The sequence below is a fragment of the Melospiza melodia genome, chromosome 2, assembly GCF_035770615.1.
Source record: "Melospiza melodia melodia isolate bMelMel2 chromosome 2, bMelMel2.pri, whole genome shotgun sequence".
Classification (NCBI taxonomy): domain Eukaryota; kingdom Metazoa; phylum Chordata; class Aves; order Passeriformes; family Passerellidae; genus Melospiza; species Melospiza melodia.
In genome coordinates, this window is record NC_086195.1 from 64,836,263 (window position 1) to 64,856,697 (window position 20,435).

Here is a 20,435-nt window from a genome sequence, read left to right on the forward strand (position 1 = left end):
TGCTAAAGGAGACCACCTGTCTCTTAGACAAAAAAAAAATTCTTCTAGGGTCCAGACACAACTGACAGGAAAGAAAAAGCTTTTTATGATCTCAAAATTTTTGAAATCTCTGCTGTTCTCTTTGCATGTCTTTCAGGCTTTACAGGAACCAACACAAATTCCCTGACTCCCTTCCCTTTATCTTTTCTTTGTATGCTTGATATTTTTCTCATTTTTGAATGGAAACCAACAATGGAGATTTGTGATGATGCAAACAACATGAAGAGAGTATTTTTTGAGAAAGCTTCGGGAGATACTATAGTGTGATTATGAAACAGAAAGAAACCATGTTACCTTTGGGATAACAACTGCAGCACAAAATCAGTCTTATTTCCTCAACACACAGATTTGGGCTACAATCCAAGTCATTCCTCTGAATCACCAAGTGAGGTCTTTTAGAAGCACAGCAATCAGCAAGATCAAGCCTGAGCTGACCCACATGGAAAACGGAATGTCCTCTATTGCAGCTCGGTTCTGTGCTTTTTTGCCCAGCCATTTCCCATTTACGTAAATTAACCATCAGCATTTCCAGTACAACACAGCCCTAGAACCAGAAATGGACCCCTGTATTAAGGTCACAACAGAATTTAATCACAAACCATACTTGCCCTACCATTTTGATGCAGGAACGTGAACTGGCAGCCCAGAAAGGCATGTGTAACTCATTGACAGTGACTTGCAATGCCCATCAGTTAGCAGAAGCATTTTATCACCATTGTGGCATATTTTTCACATTTATTAGCATGAAAAATCAATGTCATTAGCTAATGAGATATGATTAAAGCAAATATAATTGCTCTTATCACCACTGAGGGAGTATCTCAGGAAAAAAAAAAGCTCAAAAGCTCATTACTTTGCTCTCTTTCCTATGGGGTGAGTGTAGATAGCAAGAAATGTAAGTGCTGTGCAAAGCTGAAGCAGCAGCGTGTGATGGGTAACATTTGTACGTCAAGTAGCCAACAACAAAACAAAACACATGATAATACACTTTGAGCTATGAACTGAGGGTATGGAAGCAGCAGAATTCAAAAAGTGAAGGTATCCTTTACCAGTAAAGATGTGGAGGTAACTGAGAAAAGAACTAAAGGAAATAATTGGAAAACATTTAAAAGACTGGTAAATTGTCCTGACACAACCCACTAACAAAAGTAGTGAAGACAATAAGGTCTAACATTTTCTGGGAGAAATTTCCATTTGAATTCTGTTGCTAAATGATACCATTACGTAGGAATTCCTTTAAGCAGCAGGATGTCTGCCCTCCATCTGGGCAAATTCCTAGACCCTTGCAACCTAATGTTCATGGGTCCAAATGCAAAATTCACTTTTGCTTGCCAGAACATTGATACTGTGTTTTGTTCTTCCCATTCTTGTTCCTTCAACAGTACTGGCATAATATACCGTTTCCCTTCCTTCATCTTGAGAAACTTCTAGCTTGTACTTCAGTGATACATAGGATTCCCTTTGTGGAATCTGCTTCTTAAACCAGAACCAGACCTTTCTTGAACATTTCTACTAAGCTGTCTTCATCTTCTACTTACCTGTGTGTCATGTGTCCTTTTTACTACAGTCCACTCATGTAAACGCCTGTGACAGCGAGGATAAATCTAGTTGGCCTGGAGATACTGCCAGTCCCACAAGACTCTGAACATTTATAGACAGCTAGAATTTTAGAAGAGAGGAAGTACCACAGTAATTTACCAATCTCTTGAAAATATCCAACCCCATTGCTGAAGCAAGACAAGCTGGAACAGGTTGCCTAGGACCACCTACAGTGAGGTTTGGAGTATCTTCAAGGAAGGATACTCCACAACTTCTCTGGGAAAATTAGTCCAGTGTTTGAGAACTTCCACAGGAAAAAAGAAGAGATAATTCCTTGTATAATTATCTTGTATAAGATAATTTCAGATGGAATTTCATGTGTTTCAATTTGTGCCTGTAGCCTCTTCTAGAGTCACTGGGTACTCCAGAGAAGAGTCTGGTTCCCTTCTCTCCATTCCCAGAGTTTATCAAGTATTTACATTTAGTGAAAAGATCCCTCTTGAGCTTTCTCTTCTTTAAGCCCCTGGGCCCAGTCATTCAGCTGGTTTTCAGAGCAGTTTCCTGTCCAACTGTCTAACACTTTGTCATCTTGTCAGTGGGGATGTTATGGGAGAGTGTCAAAAGCCTTACTAAAGCTGAGTTAAACAACATCCATGAATCTCTTCTCATCCATCAAGCTAGACATCTCACTGTGGAAACTATCAGCTTCATTATGCACAATTTCCCCATTGTCATTCCATGCTGATTATTCCTGATCACCACCTTGTCCGTCATATATCTCAGAATGGCTTCCAGGACTAGTTGTCCATCACCTTCCCAGGGATTGTAAGGCTCATTGCTGTCTGGACCCTTCTTGCCCTTTTGGAAGACAGGACAGACATTTGTTTTCTTAGAGATGTCTTGCACCACAGAGTTCTTTCATAACACCCTTAAATGCTCTGTTGCAGGTGTTGTGGTGATCTTAAATTAACTGCTAGGCTTTAATGTTGGTATACAAAGCCGACATTCAAAACAGTCTGCTTAACTAAAATGGTATTTGTCTGGGGATTTTTCCATCTCTACCACCAAAATGTAGGTTGTAAGGAAACCTTGGAGGTTTCTAGTCCAAGCAGAAATTTCCTCAAAGCTGTGTCAAATCACTTTGAAACCTGACAGAAGTTAATTTTTAATCATTTGATATCTGTAATTGTGTATGACTTAACTTTCTTGACCAATGGCACCCTACAGAAATCTAAGCATACCATGTTTGCACAGCTGCATTGTCTGCACAGCAATGACAGAAAGGTACATTTAGCTACTGTTCTACACAAGAATGATGTCAGCAAGGAACAAATATTAAACAAAAAATTTCACTATTTAATCATCTGAGCAGCACTCGATGGCTGTGCAGCATTCCCTGCATGGGACAAGCCAAGAGCAAGGGCTTCACACATTTTACCTGAGTTCAGTAATTCCTTGCACAACCTCCCCTGGGGCTTCTAATGACACAAATTATTTAAGTGTAAAAGGTGACTCTACAGAGGGTTGCAAATAAAAATTCTTATAGCATACCTGTAGAAAGTTTCACTCCTAACATTCATCTGTCTTTCTGACAGAAATGTCATTTAATGCAAATCAGTTTCTCTGTCAGAATAATACTTAAAGAAGTCCTGTCACTGAGAAACTGCATTAGTGATTTATGCCTCATTTCAGAGGGATGAGCAACAGCCTTATTACAGCTTCATAATATAAATCCATACAATACAGGGTTGCTATGACAACTGATGAGCCTTAATAGCCTAGATTCAAAGGACCTTGTTCAAAGCTGTCAAGTAGCGCAGTTCAATGCAGTTCAGTCATTTGCACCTGTAAGAACTGGGAGAAGGCCATGCAGAAACTGGGGGTTCACTCAGGCTCTCAGGGGAGGCATCTGAGCTTTGCAGCTGAGAGCCTTCCTTACCTCTGAGCTATGCACTGCAAGTCCTGAGGCTTTCCAGCCCCCAGCAGAGGAATCCAAACTGGTCTTTGGCTGCAGCAATACCGAGCTCCCCAGGCTGCCTGAGAAACATGGTTCACATCCAGTTCCATTTGTTAAAATTTAAAGATGAGGTTAAAAAGAGATAAGACAATTAAACACCTTCTTGAATACTCAAAGAGGGCTGCCCACCTCTCTAGACTTCTTTTCTCAAAACTGTGATCTTAGCTCTGTTTTCCGCCCATATCATCCCACTAACTGTGGTATTTGTCAGATTTTGCTGGGCTAGTTCAGCTCACTACTGCAGGAGAGAATTCTGTCTTTTTCTTCTTTTCTCTATTTTTTTTCCTTGAGATTCTGCCAAGGCCTAAAATGGCTTGTTGAGAGCTCTAACAACTTGTAAAAGGTAAAATGGAGGAGTAATGACTGGCAGGAATGGAGAGTTGCAAGCCTACCCATTGGTCTATCCTCTGAAAACAGCAGCACCTGAGCTTTAACAGCAGCTATACAGTCACAGCAATATTCACATTCCCAATTCATAGGCTTGATCTGCTCTGAAAAGGTAAGATTTAAGTGTAGTGCTGCAGCAGCACTGAATCCTGCAAATAGGCAGACTGATTTTCCAAAGCTGATAATACTCACTTTACATGGTCATTAAGAAGACAGAAAAAAAAAAAATTAAGCTGGATACAGTGACACAAGACCTAAAAAAGCATATTATGTATGCTCTGAGCAAAAGAACACGGCTCTCACAACGTGAGGCAAAGATGGCACAAGATAGAACGCCAGGCACAACACAGTAAGTCATAGAGAGATGGCAGCTGTGGCTGCTGCTCTTCACTGCTGCAAGTCCAGCCAAAACCTGAGCTGGGTACGTACTGCAAAGGCACAGATGCACACACAACACACTAATGTCATCAGCCACACAAAACACAGCAGGGTCTTCACTGTTCATTACCCAGACACACCAACAGCACCTCAAGTAACGGGAGTGCTTGAGTAAGATTCCGTGTAACATAATGTGTTACTCAATGTCTCAGTTCCACAGGATTCCCTGCTCCCTTCCTGTTCAACCCGTGAAAACCAGACATTTCCAGTAAGAAAGCTCCTCTGAATCTAAGGTTTTTCTTGTAATGATTGTTGTGCTCAGGAGAAGCATGTGGCAGAAAAGGCACTGACAACTGCAGAAGCTAAACACAGCTGTCCAGTATAGCTGGACTTGTTTGAAACACTTCCCTCTTCAGTGTTTGAAAGGAATAAGCAATGCTTATCTGACTAATCCAATGTCCTTCAAATTCTAGTACATTTGGAAGGATTCAGTGTCACTGCATACAATATTTCAGATTAGCAATAGAAATGAACTTTTATACATGCCCTGTAAAGTTAACCTACTGGGGTTTTTTTCCCCTTGAGAAGCCTATTTTCATCAGACAATAACCTGGTGCCTTTTACTAGCTTCATATTAAAAGAACTTTAGTTGGTTTATGTCTAAACAGGCCAACTCTCTCCTTTTTCCAGAAGTGTATGTGAGTGCTATTGCAATTCCTCTAATTTCAATAATCAAAAAAGACCCATTATTTCAGCAGCTGTGGATGAATTCAGGAAGTTGCTACTGATGAGCTTTATGAGCATGTTTCTGCTTTCTAAAACAAGCTTCCACTTGTGCAGATGATAAAGGGGATTTATTCCAAAATGATCTCATATGGTAGAAAATCCTGCCAATATACGGATGTTGCAAACAAAAATGGTCCCAAGTTGGGAAATTTTACTTGAGTTAATTTACTACCAAAGTACACAAATCTTTTATCAATGATTGAGGTTCTGGGGAAAGAAAAAGAGTATAAACCATTAAACAAATGTATTTATGTACAGTCTTTCTCTCCTCTGCTCCTGAGTTTCAGCTTCCTTTTTTTTTTTACTATGAGGTCAACTCTGTCTGCCAGAATTTGTCCAGGGAGCCAACAGGCAGCTCAGGAAGTTGTGGGGCTGTGTGTAATGCTTTCTGCCACCCCAAATAATATGGTTCCAGCCATTCAATCCCAATGCTCCCAGTTGTCCTTGGGCTTTGGGATGCCAGTTGTCCTGTTTCCTCATGTTTGTCCCTGGTCCAGTATGGGATGGGACCACTGACAACAGTCATTCCAGAGGCAAACTTGCTTCAGTGTGGTCTGTTCCTCACATGTTCCTTGTGTGTGTAGCCCTCCCATTTTAACAGCTGCAGATCACTCCTTAAATCTGGTATGTGAGGAGGATTTTTTTCTACTATTGCTCCATTCACATCTAGGCATGCTGGAACCTGTTTGGACTGGCACACAGTAATTCAAGGATGTCCAGTTACAAAGGGTTAGGAGCACTTTGTTACATCCATGCAAATGGACTTTGTATTGTGCATATCCAAATATCTGTCAGCACTGGGTACCTGACCTGACAGAGATAAATTTCTCCCAATGGAGAACTGAAATGGAAAAATGGGGGAAAAAAAAGAAAAGAGGAAAAGGAAGCTTCACTTCTGTTAAGGCAGTATTAACTTTCTGAAGAGCTGAGAAAAATACTGCCAGGAGGTATAAAACCCTCCTGGAGAGTCGGAAGACAGCAACCCAGCAGTACAGTTAGCATCAAGGAACATGGGAACCTGGCAATTCCCACACCAGTTTGATGGCCAGCTGGACAGCAGAATCTGTCCAGGAGTAGAGCCCTGTAGCATGTTATTCATACCTGTCTTCAGTGAGCATGAGTCCACCAGTAACTGCTGTTTGTTCAGGTGTGCCAACAGGTGAATAAGCCCTGACCTGAGGTTTGGATAACCAAACAGACCATGAGAAACCCTGGACATGACACAAGCAACTCTGAACATTGCAAATAGAGTGAGAAGCTGAAAGTTGTTACAGACAGCGCTGTGAGCCATGCCAGGACTCCCCAGGTAGATAAGGGGGAGTCACACAGTAACCTCACAAATATTGGAGGGGAATAGTTGGGATTCTTTTGGGAGTGGAAACTTGCAAGTCCAGCAGCACCTCAGTAACTATATCAATAACAACACACAAAGTCAAGGTGACTTAGGAAATGGTAGAAGAAATAGGTATGTGGGTACAGATGTACAAAACCCGGGACTAACAGGGAAAAGACAACTATCCCAAAGTTGTTTCTTTGGGATATGAAGGGCAGAGAAAGGGAGGGGTCAGGGTAGGTGAAAGAAGAATAAGCATGGGAAAAATCAAGAGAAGGTAGAATGAAAGGAACCAGTTGTATGTGGGCAAGCTGCCGGTCAGAATTTATCTGAATGAGCCTTGTGCCCCATAGCTGCAGGACATCCAGTCTTTTCATAAAAGCTGATTTCCTGCTTGATCCTGGGGAGAGCTGTAGGGCAGGGTGAGAGAAAGAGAGCACTGCAAGTCACAGGAGTTGTGTACATGCACGTTTTCATCAGCAAACTTCTCTTGATCTGTTGGAAAGGAAGAGGAGGATTAGGTTATCTGTGTTCATATTTATAGGAATGCTGCTTGTGTATATGTGGGTGACAAGCAGTGAAGACATCAATGTGGTCTGTGTGGCTGATGACATTGGTGCTGTGTGTGTATCTGCACCTTTGCAATGTGTACTCAGCTTGGGATTTGGCTGGACTTCCAAAAAGGATCAGCAGCAGCCACAGCTATCAATCCTAGATGGAAGACACTGCCTGGGTGCTAGACTGCACCACATTTGTCTGTAGAAGGACAAATCCCCCTCATTCCGGGATTCAGCTGCTTCTTAGTATTGTCTGTTCTCAAACTGTGTACATCCTGCTGGCAGGGTCTCAGTGCATGCTAAAGGACACCCAAGCTACCAAATAAAAATGACCCTGTGGGATCACAGAAAGAAAATCTACTTCACTTGTCACTGTCCTTCAAATTCAAAACTAACTTCAGGGAAAAAGAAATTAAGGAGCTGAAATTGTGGACCTAGAATCATGGGCAGCAAAGCTGAAATTAAGGGTTCAACTGTCTTCCTGAGGCTGGAGGAAATATTGCTGGTTCCAATATCAATAGGGGAACAGATCACTCAAAGTCAATTAGCAGAGCCAATATTTAAACTGATGACACTTTTTTCCTAGCTGAAATTGGGATAAAGTGTTGGTTTTGTTGATGTTTAAATTAATGATTTGTATTAGCTCAGCTCCAGCCAGGACTGAACACAGATGGTTCAATTCTAAGATTTCCATGATGGATAACATGCCACAGTCGATAAAGCGGCTCAACTCTCCACAACCAGTAAGGGACTTCAAGAAGCAGCCCTGGGAAGTGAACAGAAAGCCTATTGATTTTCAGTAATGGATACTCATTTTGCTCCTTTAGTGTTTTAGAGCTTCTTAGGCATCTCACTGAAGGCAAGGGGAGTTTTTGTCATTTGGATAAACAGATTCTTAGGAATCAACAAGGGAAAAACTCTTAATTATCAGCTTATCCAGGGATGCTTGGTTTATCCATCATTCCTGATAGAAGTAAACCCCTGGTTATTCTACCTGATAGGGAAGGGGTCACATTCGGACCCCAACTCTTAGGAAAAGGCATTTGAGTGCTGGTATGGATACAGAAATTGCTGTAGGCGCAAGTCTATAAACCCTGTAATGCAATTCTTGGAAACAGATGAACACCTTTGATCAGACTGAAATCCCAAGAGCACAATTAATTACTGACAAAGTTTTTATCTAAAATAGAGTTACTTAATGAGCTAATGCTTATTATTCATCTTTCGTTTCAAATTGATTCATTAGTTAAATCAAAAATACTAATTTAACTAATTAAAAATTAGTTAAATTAAAAATAAAAACATTTAGAAAATTGATTAAAAACATAATGTCTGTAACAGTTTTATATAATGAAATCTACCATCTTGTGTGCAATTTTAATTAAAGAAATTATGCCATGGTTTCTATTTTCCCAACAAGCTCACCATTGCGAATACTTATTCTTAAATGCTTACCACAATAGCTGGATGCAGTGAAGACATATCCCACCAGGAATAATTGTTGATCATGTGGTGGCTGGGTGATGCACTCTCAAGCTTCTTATTTCCATTTATATTCCACAAAAGCTTCCAAAGATAATTGACATCTGTGTTTCTTATGATCCAGGGTGGGCCATGATTTTCTAAAATGCATCCCCATGGGTAAACTGTGTCTCAGTGCTATCAGGCCCTGGAGGAATGTTGTGTGGCAGCTGCTTTTTAAAAAGCAGTCATGTGTTTAGCTACATGAGGAGGTATTTTTTCTTAGCATTGCTAAAAGAGCAATATCTCACTGAATTTTGGTGAGATTTTCCACTCATTAAATGCTGGTATGTTTTTCAAAATCTTTCTCAAAATAAGATCTGCTGTTTCTGAAAATTCTACCTCCAAAATTTTCTATGACACCTCCTGTGACAGACTTTTGGAGACAAAGAGCTGTTCAGTCAGCCTTAACATGTTTTGAACTACAAACAACTACACCTATGGCAACTTTTAAAAAATTGCAAAGAGAGCTTAGCAGAAAATCAGGATCTAAGGATCTGAACAGAAATTAAATAAGCAGTATTCAGAGGATGGGTTATTCACACAAGTAGGAATTTACTTCATATTCAAAATAGTTTTCTTCCCATAAAATTATTTCTTCTTATTAATAATGTGGCAGCTTCTACAAGCCTGATGACAAAGCAGGATTCAGTGGTGTTAGGCATCAAACAGAATAAAGGATTGTTACTGCCCTAAATACACTGTCAATTAACCAAAGACAATATTTATAAAAGCAAGATCAGATCATATATAGATTTTAACTTTCACTTACACCTACAGTCAGAACACAGCAGAAGAAATATTTGGAAGATAAAAGCAAATTTGTTAGTGCCAGGTAGTGTTTTATAAATGTATGACTTGTCTAAACATGCCTCAGCATTTTATTGCCTCATACAGCATGACTTTTTATTTGTATCAGATTGAAGTTCGATGGTTTTCTCTTTCACTTTATCTTCATGTTCTTTTAAAATCCTGGAGCAAAGAAAGAATACTTGTGAGAAAAAAAGCCTATAAACCCACAAGAGACTGAACAAAAAACATTTTCCCAAGAGTATAAAATTGTCCAGAGATTTAACAGAAGATGACAAAATTTTGTGAAGTAGCAAACAAGCAAAAAAGTACATTTAGGGTGGCCCCATCACACAACTGTCCTTCTTCATTTAGTTAGAGAAAATTAGTTAGTGCTGATTGTTAACATTTATTGCATATTACACAGACTCAAAACAGTGACTTTCATGTCTTACTTTTAAGGCTGGAACAAAACAAAAACAAATTTGGCTGCCTAGACATTTATCAATTACTGACACTTTAACAAAATTTCACTGATTTCAGCAACAATATTAGAGATTTGCCAACTCATTACCAGTGTCTTCACCTCTGTAAGTAGTTCAGAGGTGCCATATTTTCCTGTATCTTTACCTCTAGCCTTTATATAACTTCAAAAATCCACCTCTTCCTGTCTCCCAGCCCTCAGGCAGACAGCAGAATTTGAGCCATAATGAGCAGAGGGAAGAAGGAAGCATATCCAATGTCCTGCTGCAAGGAGTCAGCAGCATCCATTTTCAAGCATATTTCTGCAAGCCTTCAGGAAATTCTTGCAGGAATTATCACAACAGCCAAGGCTCTCAGCTCTCCTAGCTACAATCCAGATGTTTCTGGATCTATGCAGAGTTTCACCAGCATAACTCTTTATGAGCCTGAGCAACTCTCAGCCAGAGCAATAGGGTCAGGCTACAGAAGAGTTTAAAAGCAATGAATATTTCACCACCCTGAGTTCCTATATAAAACTAATATAAATATAATATAACATAAAACTAGTTAAACAAAGAGAATTCACAATGTCATCAGTTACAGGCAGTCAGACATATAAAAAACTCATTGTTGGTGTTTTCTTCTTACCTAGCTAAGTGAAGCACGGACTTTTCCACATTGTACCCAGAATATGCACTGCATTCATAGAAAATTAAATTGTAATCCTACAGTCAAAGAGAAAGACCATTTCAATTACTTTTGCACAATGTCTCACTCCAGCTGTAAAAAGAGCAGCACAGGTATAATGAAATAAGAAAATAAAGAAGAAGAAATAGATGATCTTAGGACTTTAATTCTAGAGCTAACAGTAAAGAGTAACAAAAGAAGTCCAAGTGTGCCTCACAAATAACAACTATATGCTTCTCTTAGCAGATATTTGTTCTGTAGAATAGCTTTTGATATAAGAGCTCAAATGAAAACAGGTCTTGTAAGGCACTAAGCCTTGTGAACTTCCCTTGATCAAGCAATTCCCACACCACTGAGTGCTGGACAAAACAGGTGAAAAGAATTCCAGTAAATCTTCTTTCATCTTTTTGTACTTGTGAAATTTTTCTGCACTTCCTTTTCAGTCAGCCTGCATCTTTCAGTTTTGTACTCCCCTGGGAGCTTTGTAATTAGGAACAGTGGATAAGTGATCAAGTCTTGGGAGAGATTCCCAGCCCTTATAAGTCTTATAAATGCAAAGGCAAGAGATCATCTGCACAAGAGCCTGGCCTGGCAGTTCTGATGGCAGAGAAGTTTGAAAGGGAATGACAGATTATCCTCCAAAATAGATATCTGTCTACTTTCACAACCTGCTACAATGAAGGTCACCTACCTTGCCTCTGTAGTATTACTACCTGTCCTTTTACCCATCCAGATTTCAAATTCCTATTCACTTTCCACTTATCTCCGTGTCTTATTGCTATTTATAGCAGTAGCTTAAAATTCAAGCAAGTAAGTCAGTACCTTAGAAAATGACAATCACAGTTGCAGAGTTGCATTTGTTTGTTATTAACTCTGGTTACTGCACTTATACTTATTTAGTCACTCTTCAGAAGACACTTATAATTCAGTTTTCAAAACTTTCCATTAAGATGATGAGGTATTTCTGTTTTGGTTTGATTTTTTTTCCTATATACCATGCTTCCAGAATTGCACAACTTTTGGAAATTTCTGTCATCTTCGTGGAATTTCAGAGACAAAAATGGGGAAAAGAATTCCATAAATACAGTAGTTTATTTTGGCAGCTCTAAAAAAAGTTCTTCCATGACATCCAATGTCAGTTTTGTAAACGTTGCCAATGGTTATATTGTTTGTTCCAATGAAAAACCATGTTGAACAACATGCAATAATTTCTTGATGACCAGATAAGCACAGAAAAGCAGAGAAGGAAGAAATCAGGCAATGTTAGTGTTGAATAGACATTTTACCAATTTTTAAACACATATAACATTTGCAAAAATGCAACCCTATGATTCTCTTGCTTTTCTTTGAAAAGTTTTAAGATAAAATTTGGCCAGGTCAAATTTCGTACTAGCTATGCAAACAGAAGCTTAAAATAAAAATAACACTCTCTTTTTCTGCTTAGCTGATCAGAATTCTAATAGAAAACCTACTGTGGTCAGCTTATAGGTATTTCATGTCAGTCTAACATGATATTACTCCAACATCTTCCCCACATACAACAGAGTGTCACCAGAGGAGAACTCTCAGTGATCATTTCATTTATGCTGGCATGAATCTGAATGGATTTTTCAGCAAATTGCTTGTACAGAAGGATAACAATTTAAACTCAATTGATAATGAGTGCTTAATTCTCTCAGTCTAGCAAAAAGGTTCTTCTCTAAAGGGGAGATAGTCTAGAAATACAACATGCCATTTCCCTGATTCAGAGAGGAAACTAATGGATAGAATACACAGGGAGAACAGACTAGGAGCAGGAAGGACACATATAATTATTAAGCTAGGAAATGCCATCCATGTCCATTCAGGAATCAGCTACTGAACCTTGGAGACCACTGACAATTACTTCATTTTAAAAATTTGCCTACAAATCACCAGACATCTAAAGAATAGGGAGGAAAATGAAGTATTACCAGAGGGAACTGGGTAATTTTCTGTCCTGTAAAGTACCATCACTCTCAGAATACTGCCTCATTAGCAGTATTTGTGTAAGAATGGAACTGACAGGTTGACAAAGCAGGCACTGTATGAATACACAGAAATAGTCCTCATTCCATGAAGCACATATACTCTGCAAAGCCAAGGCAGACAAGGCATTATTATCTTCTTTTATAGTTGGGGAACAGTGATAGATAAGGATTTATTGACCATTTAAGATCATTCAGGAAGTAAGTGCAGGGCCAAAATAAAATGATGTAGAGATAAGCACGCCTGAGCAGCACCTTTATCATAAGGCATTTTATTTAAATAATTGGCAGTGCTTACACTTCTGTACTCACACAGAACATTGGCTGTTCCTGGACACTCACAATATGATCTGAATACTCTCTCTTGTGCTCATATGAATTCTTGATCACTGGATCAAGCTAAGCTACAGAGTAATTTGTTATACAGAGTCTTCCTTCTGGATCCTCTGCTAAAACAAGTCCAATGGACTTCCAGAATCCCTGTGCTCATTCCATTCTTCCTTTTCATGGGATATTACAAACACACTGGAACTACAAGTCTTCTCAAATGATAACTCCCTTCAGGCTGCCATTATTCCTTTTAAAAATTAATTGTGCTGCCCACCTTGCAGAGAAGTTATGTGACAAGGGCATTATAATGGGAGCCCTTGGGTTTCTGACCAAAGCTGTTGTACAGTACAGTGCTTGTAAGATGTGGGACTGAAGCAAAGGAAGGGTTAATTTAGCTGAGCTGAAACGGCCCCTGAAAGTACATGTTCCTTTCTGACTATAGAAAAAACTGGGTAAAACCAACCCCATCCTGTGAGACATTGAAACAGTCCTTAAAACTGTTGGACTTCAGGATCAACAGGCTAAACTGACTCTTTGCGCAACAAGAGCTTGTTTTCACCAAATATGGCTATACAAATTAGTATCAGCTCAGCACCTAGCCCTGTGTACTTGGGATCATTTGTGAGTAATTCATGGGATTATTCACAAAACAAGTAACTCAGCTGCATACACTAACAGAGACAGTGGTATGTGGTTTCACAGGAATTACATGGCCATTTAGCAAGAACTAATATTTCATTAAAATTCATGGTTATTATTAGCTCAGCAAGCAAATTATTATAATTTAATTATATCTATGCTACTTTTCAACTAATCCATTGCCATTAATCACTCCTTCTCTTATCTACCTCAGGCAGCACATTCAAACATTCAAGTGAGTCATTCAGATCCATTCATTTGATTATAACCATCTTATTTGACAACTTTTTGTTTTACTTATGCAAAACATTTTATTTTCTTGCATGACATGTTAGAATTAATAGCCTGGTGGGCTGTGAGCTCTATATACTAGAGTGATTCATCTTTGTTTTACTAGTGCAGTTTTTTTAGAGCAACATGACATGCAAGACACCTACTCTCTGTCCATTTAGCATTTATGTGTCACTTGTTTTTTTCACAGAAGGATTCACCCTGGACTCCCTCCTAGCTTCCAGGGTCTCGAAGTTATCTGCATTTCCACGCACACAAGAAAATAAAAGTTGATTTCCTAAAGGGAGATCTTTTGGGGGATAAGTTCAAGGCTGATAATCCTCTCAGACAAAAACCAAATAATGAACACAAACCTGAATAGGGAGATATAATTTCAAAAGCCTATGTGAATTATCAAAATAAGATAAAAAGAGATCTGGCCCCAATTCTTTCCCTTACAGAGAAGTGCCTAGCAGCAACCTTTCCTGCAAGAACAATTCAGTTGCACTTCAAATTTTGAAAATACCCTTTTTATTACTGGCAGTAAATCTATCATCAAAGGCAAAAGAGGTAAATAAGTGAAATCCAGCACACTGTTTAATTTAGATATATTCATATCAATTTGGTGAATATTTCAGCAATATTTCGATTACTTACTTCTAAATAAATGAATATTCTGCAGGCATTCATGTTCAAACTATAAGCACTGCATAAAGAGTTTTAAAGGAAAAATTGATGGGCATGGTACACAAGAATATAAACAAGTATCTGGTATTTGCAGTCCCTTGATTGCTTAAATTATGCCCATGGATCACCAGTGCTCTGGTAGATGCAGACTGTTAACTCTACTTATTTTATCTCCTTGATGGAAAGTTACTAAAAGTAAACATGTTTTCTACTCCTACCACAGGAGTAACAGATGGTCTTCTTTGGTTTTACAGGAGGTAGGAGGGAGAAAAGGTCCCCAAATTATCTCTATGTTAAGAATCCTTTCACAGGGAAAAGGGAGGAAAAAAGAAGCAGCAAGGGAAAAAATAGAGAAAAAGAGAACAAAGAGAAACGAGACACAATGAGATTGAATTCTTAAATATTTTTCTTCTCCACTCACTTTTTGGTTTGGTTTAGGGTTTTTTATTTGATTGCTTTGGTTTCAGGGTGTTCTCTTTATCTAGGCAGTGTTGTAAGTACTTATAATTATAAGCACTTACATCACTGAAAGCTGAATTGAAGAGTGTGATGGGGTTCCTAATCCTTAAAGATACCTATCTGGCTAAGATTAATCTGTATTTCTATGAATTTAGACACATTGAGACTCCATTTTAAAACCTTCACCTTCAAGCCTTGTAAGGAGCTCCCAAAGCACAGTACCTTTGCAAGATGGTCTCCCATTGCCATCGGGACCTCACGCTCCTTTTCATTATCAGTTTTGTTACCCAACAAAAGAACAGGCACGTTCTCCCCAGTTGCCTCCTGCAGGATAAACAGCAAATATCAACTGAAGTGCTGAATTCAAAAGATCACAGATTAAGAAGATAAAAGCTAACAAATGTCACACTCTAACAAGACATTTAAAACTTCACACAAACCAGGTATGTGCCACTTTGCTGACAAACATGTCAGGAATTGAAGTTGGATAAAAGACATGAAAAAGACATAATGCTAAGAGTTACACTGACTTGGGATTTTTTCTAATAACAGCACAGAAGCTCATTAGACTTTATATTAAAATGGGAGAGAGGAAACCACTGTGCTACACAGGCTCAGATATTATGTGTTTACAGCCACTGCTTTTCTAATTACATGGCCAGGAAAAATAATGGCAACACCTGGGTGTTATTATGCCAAATGAATTACATGAAATAGTGAAGAAATACACAGAATAGGCCCCCAAAATACATAGAATCGACAGAAATCAAAATCCATTCTGAAAAGGGTTATAATTATATCCGTGAGTGCTTTTATTAGGTGGGCTGAATGCTACAGCAGTAAAAGGGACTTGGCAGTATGTCCAACTTAGCAATAGTTTGTAGCAAACAAAAATTAGTTAGTAAAGAAGAGTGAACTATTAGAGCTTGGAAAAAGTTTTGACCACAATATTCCATTTTTCTGAATCAAAATCAGCAATGCTCCGCTAGCTTTTACCATACTGAATTAAAACATGCCACTTATTCATTAAGATCATATAATTAGCAAGGGCCGGTTCTTCCCAAATGGATGCTAATAGTACTTCAGTAAGGCTACTCATATCTGGAAAAACTATGACTGTTTAAAGGCATTTAAATGACTGAGTCCTAATCTGAACTCCCAAAGACACCTCTTGGCTATTCTGGAAATACAATAGTAAATAATAATAATCATAGTAATAATCATAATAATAATCATAATAATAATCATAATAATAATCATAATAATATTATTATAATAGTGTGTTATACTAGAGAACATGCCCAATAAAATCAGACTAAATGATCTTTGCATATTTATTTGTCACTTACTTTTTCAGTGTGCAAACAGGGAGCCACACTTTGTTCTTGCTACAAGTCAGCCCTTTGTGGCAGCTGCCTCAGTTTTATTTTTACTCTTTGTTCTGGCCACAAACAAATTCTGTTGCTTATGCTCTTAATTTGTTTTAATTTTTAATTAATTGATGTCATTCAGTGATATGGACTACGATTTCCTTTTCAAGTGGTTGAAAGGATGATCCCCAGGAAACTGAACTGTCTTTCACAAGTACAGTTTCACAGCACTACTGTGGATTACATAGTTCTATGTTTATGGCTTATGTTCCTAATATACTCTATTTTCCACAAGCTACACACTTGGTTATCAAATGCTAGTGATCATCAGTGATCACCAGATCACCATCACTGATCCAAAACACCTCTCAGTGCTAGCAGTGATCCAGTGGAGGTCATCAACAAAGTTCTCTTCATGAGAAATAAGAGGACTCCATGCTGGGATTTTACGACCCCTCATTCAAAGTCCTTAAAACCTGGAACTATATATTTTTTTTTTCATAGAGATAGAAACGAAAAACAACTTCACTGGCAACAGTGCAGACCAAACTCACAAACAAAAATGTAATTGTGACAACACAAGAAACATGGTTCTCTCGGTTTCACCCTGCTAACAGCCCTTGTTCAGAAGGTGGAGATTGACATCAAGGTTTGGATTTCAAGTTATGTCAAGTTACCTCAATGCTTAGCAGCCACTGCTTGACAGCTGTGAATGTGTCTTTTGCTGTTATGTCATACATCACAATGACACCATCAGCTTTTCTGAAAAACTGCTTGGTAATGCTTCGGTACCTGCAAGTAAGAATCTGGTTACAGCTCTCTTCACCAGAACCAACAATCTGACAAGTTAAAATTTATAGTAATTCCTCCATACAAAGGGAAATAAATTATTTGGGGGGAAAAAAATAAAACAAAAGGAATTTTCAAAAGAAAGTGTTTGGAAAAGCTCCCCCTGCCTTCTTTAACTGATTCTGGGTTAGGCAGGATAATTAGCTTAATATTTCACCTTCTCTCTCCTCTTTCGTTTTAAGCTTGGAGGAGAAATTTCCCCCTCACTAAGTGCTCTTCTAAAGCTAGCTAGGTTTTTGGAGACCTTTTTCCAAATCTTCATATAGAAAATGCAGACTGTCATTATCATCCTTGCTTTTAGTAATAGTAATAGAAAGTTACACAATAGGTGAGGAGATGGGGAAGGAAATGACCACTGAAATCTTACAAAAACCTGGAGTTCTACTGCAATGGTATTGCTTTAGTAAAAAAAAAATAAACTCATCTTTTTTCTCCATTTAGGTATTTCCTGATATAGAAATCATTCTAGGTGCATTTTAAAATCAGTCTTCCTCCTAAAGAAACAGTGTTGCACTAAACTTTTCAGAGCTTAATTAGTGCTGCAAGGGAATGAGCTAAACTGTGAATGCACTGGCTCCATTAGGAATGCTCCTATATTTGTTCCTCTCCCAAGAAGCAGGATTAGGTTCACACTTAATGATCTTCAAACAGATGATTCAGGGAAGTGAGACCTTAAAATGTGTGCAGGATTTTGACTGGCATGGAGTTAAATTTCATCACACTGTCTTCGTTTCATACAAGGAGTTTTGCCACTTCCAACCCTCCAATTTCCTCCTCCATCCCAGCAGATGGGGGAGTGAGGGAGCAGCTACACTCCCAGGGTTGAGCCATAAGAGACCCTTCCTCACCGTTCCTGGCCAGCTGTGTCCCAGAGCTGCAGCGCTACCTGGCTGTGATCTACTGTGACAGTTCTCACGTTGTAATCCACACCTGCAACAGAAAGGCGAGGTGAGCTGTCTCTTTACAAGCTGTTTGATCAGTGAAAACTGGATCCAGCAAATAGCAACAATTCCAGGAAAGTAAAAAGATAGGCACTGCATTAAAAATTATGTCCAGAGTCTCCAGCTGTCAGAGGACAAGAGCTTTTATTTGCTTGAAATCCTGCAGCAATACCGAATGGTAGTAGAGTAGTTCAGTTTTGTAAAATATGCAAGTCACTTTCCAAATCACAGAACACCAGTCAATGGTCCATCTGACAGTCCACAGCAGTCTAAGCCATTTTGCCTGGAATTGACTTATATGACATCAGTTGTGTGAAATGTGTTAGTTTAGTCTGAGCTAACCACATGGGAGCCTTCCAAAAACACAAGGCATGGCAAAGGGAACAGTGGAACCTGAGATAAATGCTGAAGACAGGTGGACTGAACATGTGGAGAACATCTTCTCCTATTTATAATGTAGAAGATAAGCTCACTTCCCTTAGGTTAGTGGACATAAAAATTCATTTATTTAAACTTTTAAATTAAGCCTCTCCCAATTCCTCTAACCTCTGAAGATGTATGTATTTTCTGGATATTTATAACAATAATTAGAGTTTAAAATGCTAATCAGTCACTACCTCCTCCTAATGACAACCTACATATTTTTGGTATCAAATTGAACTGTATCATAAAATCACAGAATCATTGAATAATTCAGGTTAGAAGGGATCTCAGTAGGTCAGCAACAGTATCTTTGGGGCCATTTTCCACAAAAATGGGATTTTTACCAGTGGTATCAATGGAAAAGCATCCATGCCTGCTTAGATTCCTTCAATAGGCAATAAAAAAACTGGTATGGAGAATATATCTATTGCTTGTATTTCAAGGGAAGAAATTTGAATATTCTGTAGAAATTCATTGAAAACACTCCTCTCCATATTGTTCACTTGACTTTTCCACTGTCTGTACCTTGCCAGCCATAGCCCACACCTGTGAAACTCATTGATGTGAACAATAAATCAAAGCTGTGACAAATGTCTTTCTGCCATTTTCTTTGTAAGAACCCTGGATGACCAGCCAAAAGAGGAAAGAGTTCAGACTCATTCTTGTGTTTTTTCTCTGGAAAATTGCACACACTGTGTAAGACCTCAGAGTGTAGAGAAGTGCATCAGCCAATTACAGGACAACATGGACAGGACACAGCTTTTAGATCAATAGTATACATGAACAGACAATTGCAGATAGGTGTCCAAGCTCCCATTCTAGTTAATGAAGATACAGTCAGTGAAAAACTAGGACATTACTAAGCTCACCTTGAAGTAGGTAAGTCTCATTTCACATATGCTGCAGAATAAGTAAGGTCTCAATACAGGCTAAGCATAAGGAATCTGGTCATTTAACCCAGCTGCATTGCAATAACCTATACTTGAGTTCTTGTACCTTGATTTTGAGTCTGACTTTGGAAAGCTTGTTCTACAATTTTAGGCAAGGTAAGCTTTGAAAATTTTGGCGTTTGAAACACTGGTCTGACATATTTTTTTGGTGATTAGTATAATGCTAAATGATAGGTGATTCAGATATTCTACTTTCTCTATAAAACAAAATCAGATTACTTAGAGGGATAGCAATGAGATATGAAGGTGGGACTGTTAGTACAATGCAGTCCAGAGGACAGGATATCTGCTTCAGAACTGTGAGATCTACAAGGAAATTCTAGCTTCACAGAAATCAGTAGATTTTTTCTGATTTATCTCACTGCTGGCCAGGCTTACAGTACAGAATCTATTCTGAAACTTCTCCATCAATTATGAGCTTTCCAGTTTAGGAGAACTTACTTTGCATGTCCTACTTTTACAACATCTGTATGTTTCTGTTTTATTATACAAGGCCTGATCTCAGTAGAAACTCTTAAGTACTGTCGGAACAAAAATAACAATAGTTGTATTGTTAAACTTACCTACAGTAGCAGCTGTGCCTGGGAAAAAACGATCTTCACAAAATCTTCTTAAGAATGAAGTCTTTCCAACACTCGAATTGCCCACAAAAACGATCTTGAATAAGCGCTCTGGAACAGAGTTTATTCTCTCCTCCTTCAAGTAAGAGCAAAAATTAGCCTCCAACTGTTCTATAAATCCTGTTGCCTCTCCAGTTAAAGGCTGATATGGGGAAAATAATAGATTTTATCCTATCAGAGTCTTCATTACTTATGAAGCAATATTCTGTTTCTTAAAATAACTCAGCATTTCAGGTGTTTGTCATGCATCATTCCAGATCATCCAAAATGCAGTGATTTGCACTAAGCTCTGGAAGTGTACTGAATATGAACCTTTATATGAAACTGACAAAATAAACCACGTTATGTTCATGGCCACAAATCAAAATTTATAAAGCCTCACACAGCTCTGCTCAA

At 38.6% G+C, this 20,435-nt stretch overlaps 1 protein-coding gene across 3 annotated transcripts in view; it reads right to left on the minus strand.

Moving 5' to 3' along the window:
- Nucleotides 1-8,808: 8,808 nt before the first annotated feature.
- Nucleotides 8,809-20,435, minus strand: part of CRACR2A (calcium release activated channel regulator 2A) — a 52,235-nt gene continuing 40,608 nt past the window's right edge. For 2 of the 3 annotated variants that reach the window (XM_063148605.1, XM_063148604.1), the window contains exons 13-18: nucleotides 19,983-20,181; nucleotides 17,954-18,035; nucleotides 16,934-17,048; nucleotides 15,109-15,210; nucleotides 10,457-10,533; nucleotides 8,809-9,529 (exon numbers count right to left, since the gene is read on the minus strand). In XM_063148605.1, the coding sequence (XP_063004675.1) occupies nucleotides 9,439-9,529; nucleotides 10,457-10,533; nucleotides 15,109-15,210; nucleotides 16,934-17,048; nucleotides 17,954-18,035; nucleotides 19,983-20,181 (666 nt within the window). In that variant the 3' untranslated portion in view covers nucleotides 8,809-9,438. The remainder of the gene's footprint in view (nucleotides 9,530-10,456; nucleotides 10,534-15,108; nucleotides 15,211-16,933; nucleotides 17,049-17,953; nucleotides 18,036-19,982; nucleotides 20,182-20,435) is intronic. The other variant, XM_063148606.1, reaches the window with a different exon arrangement.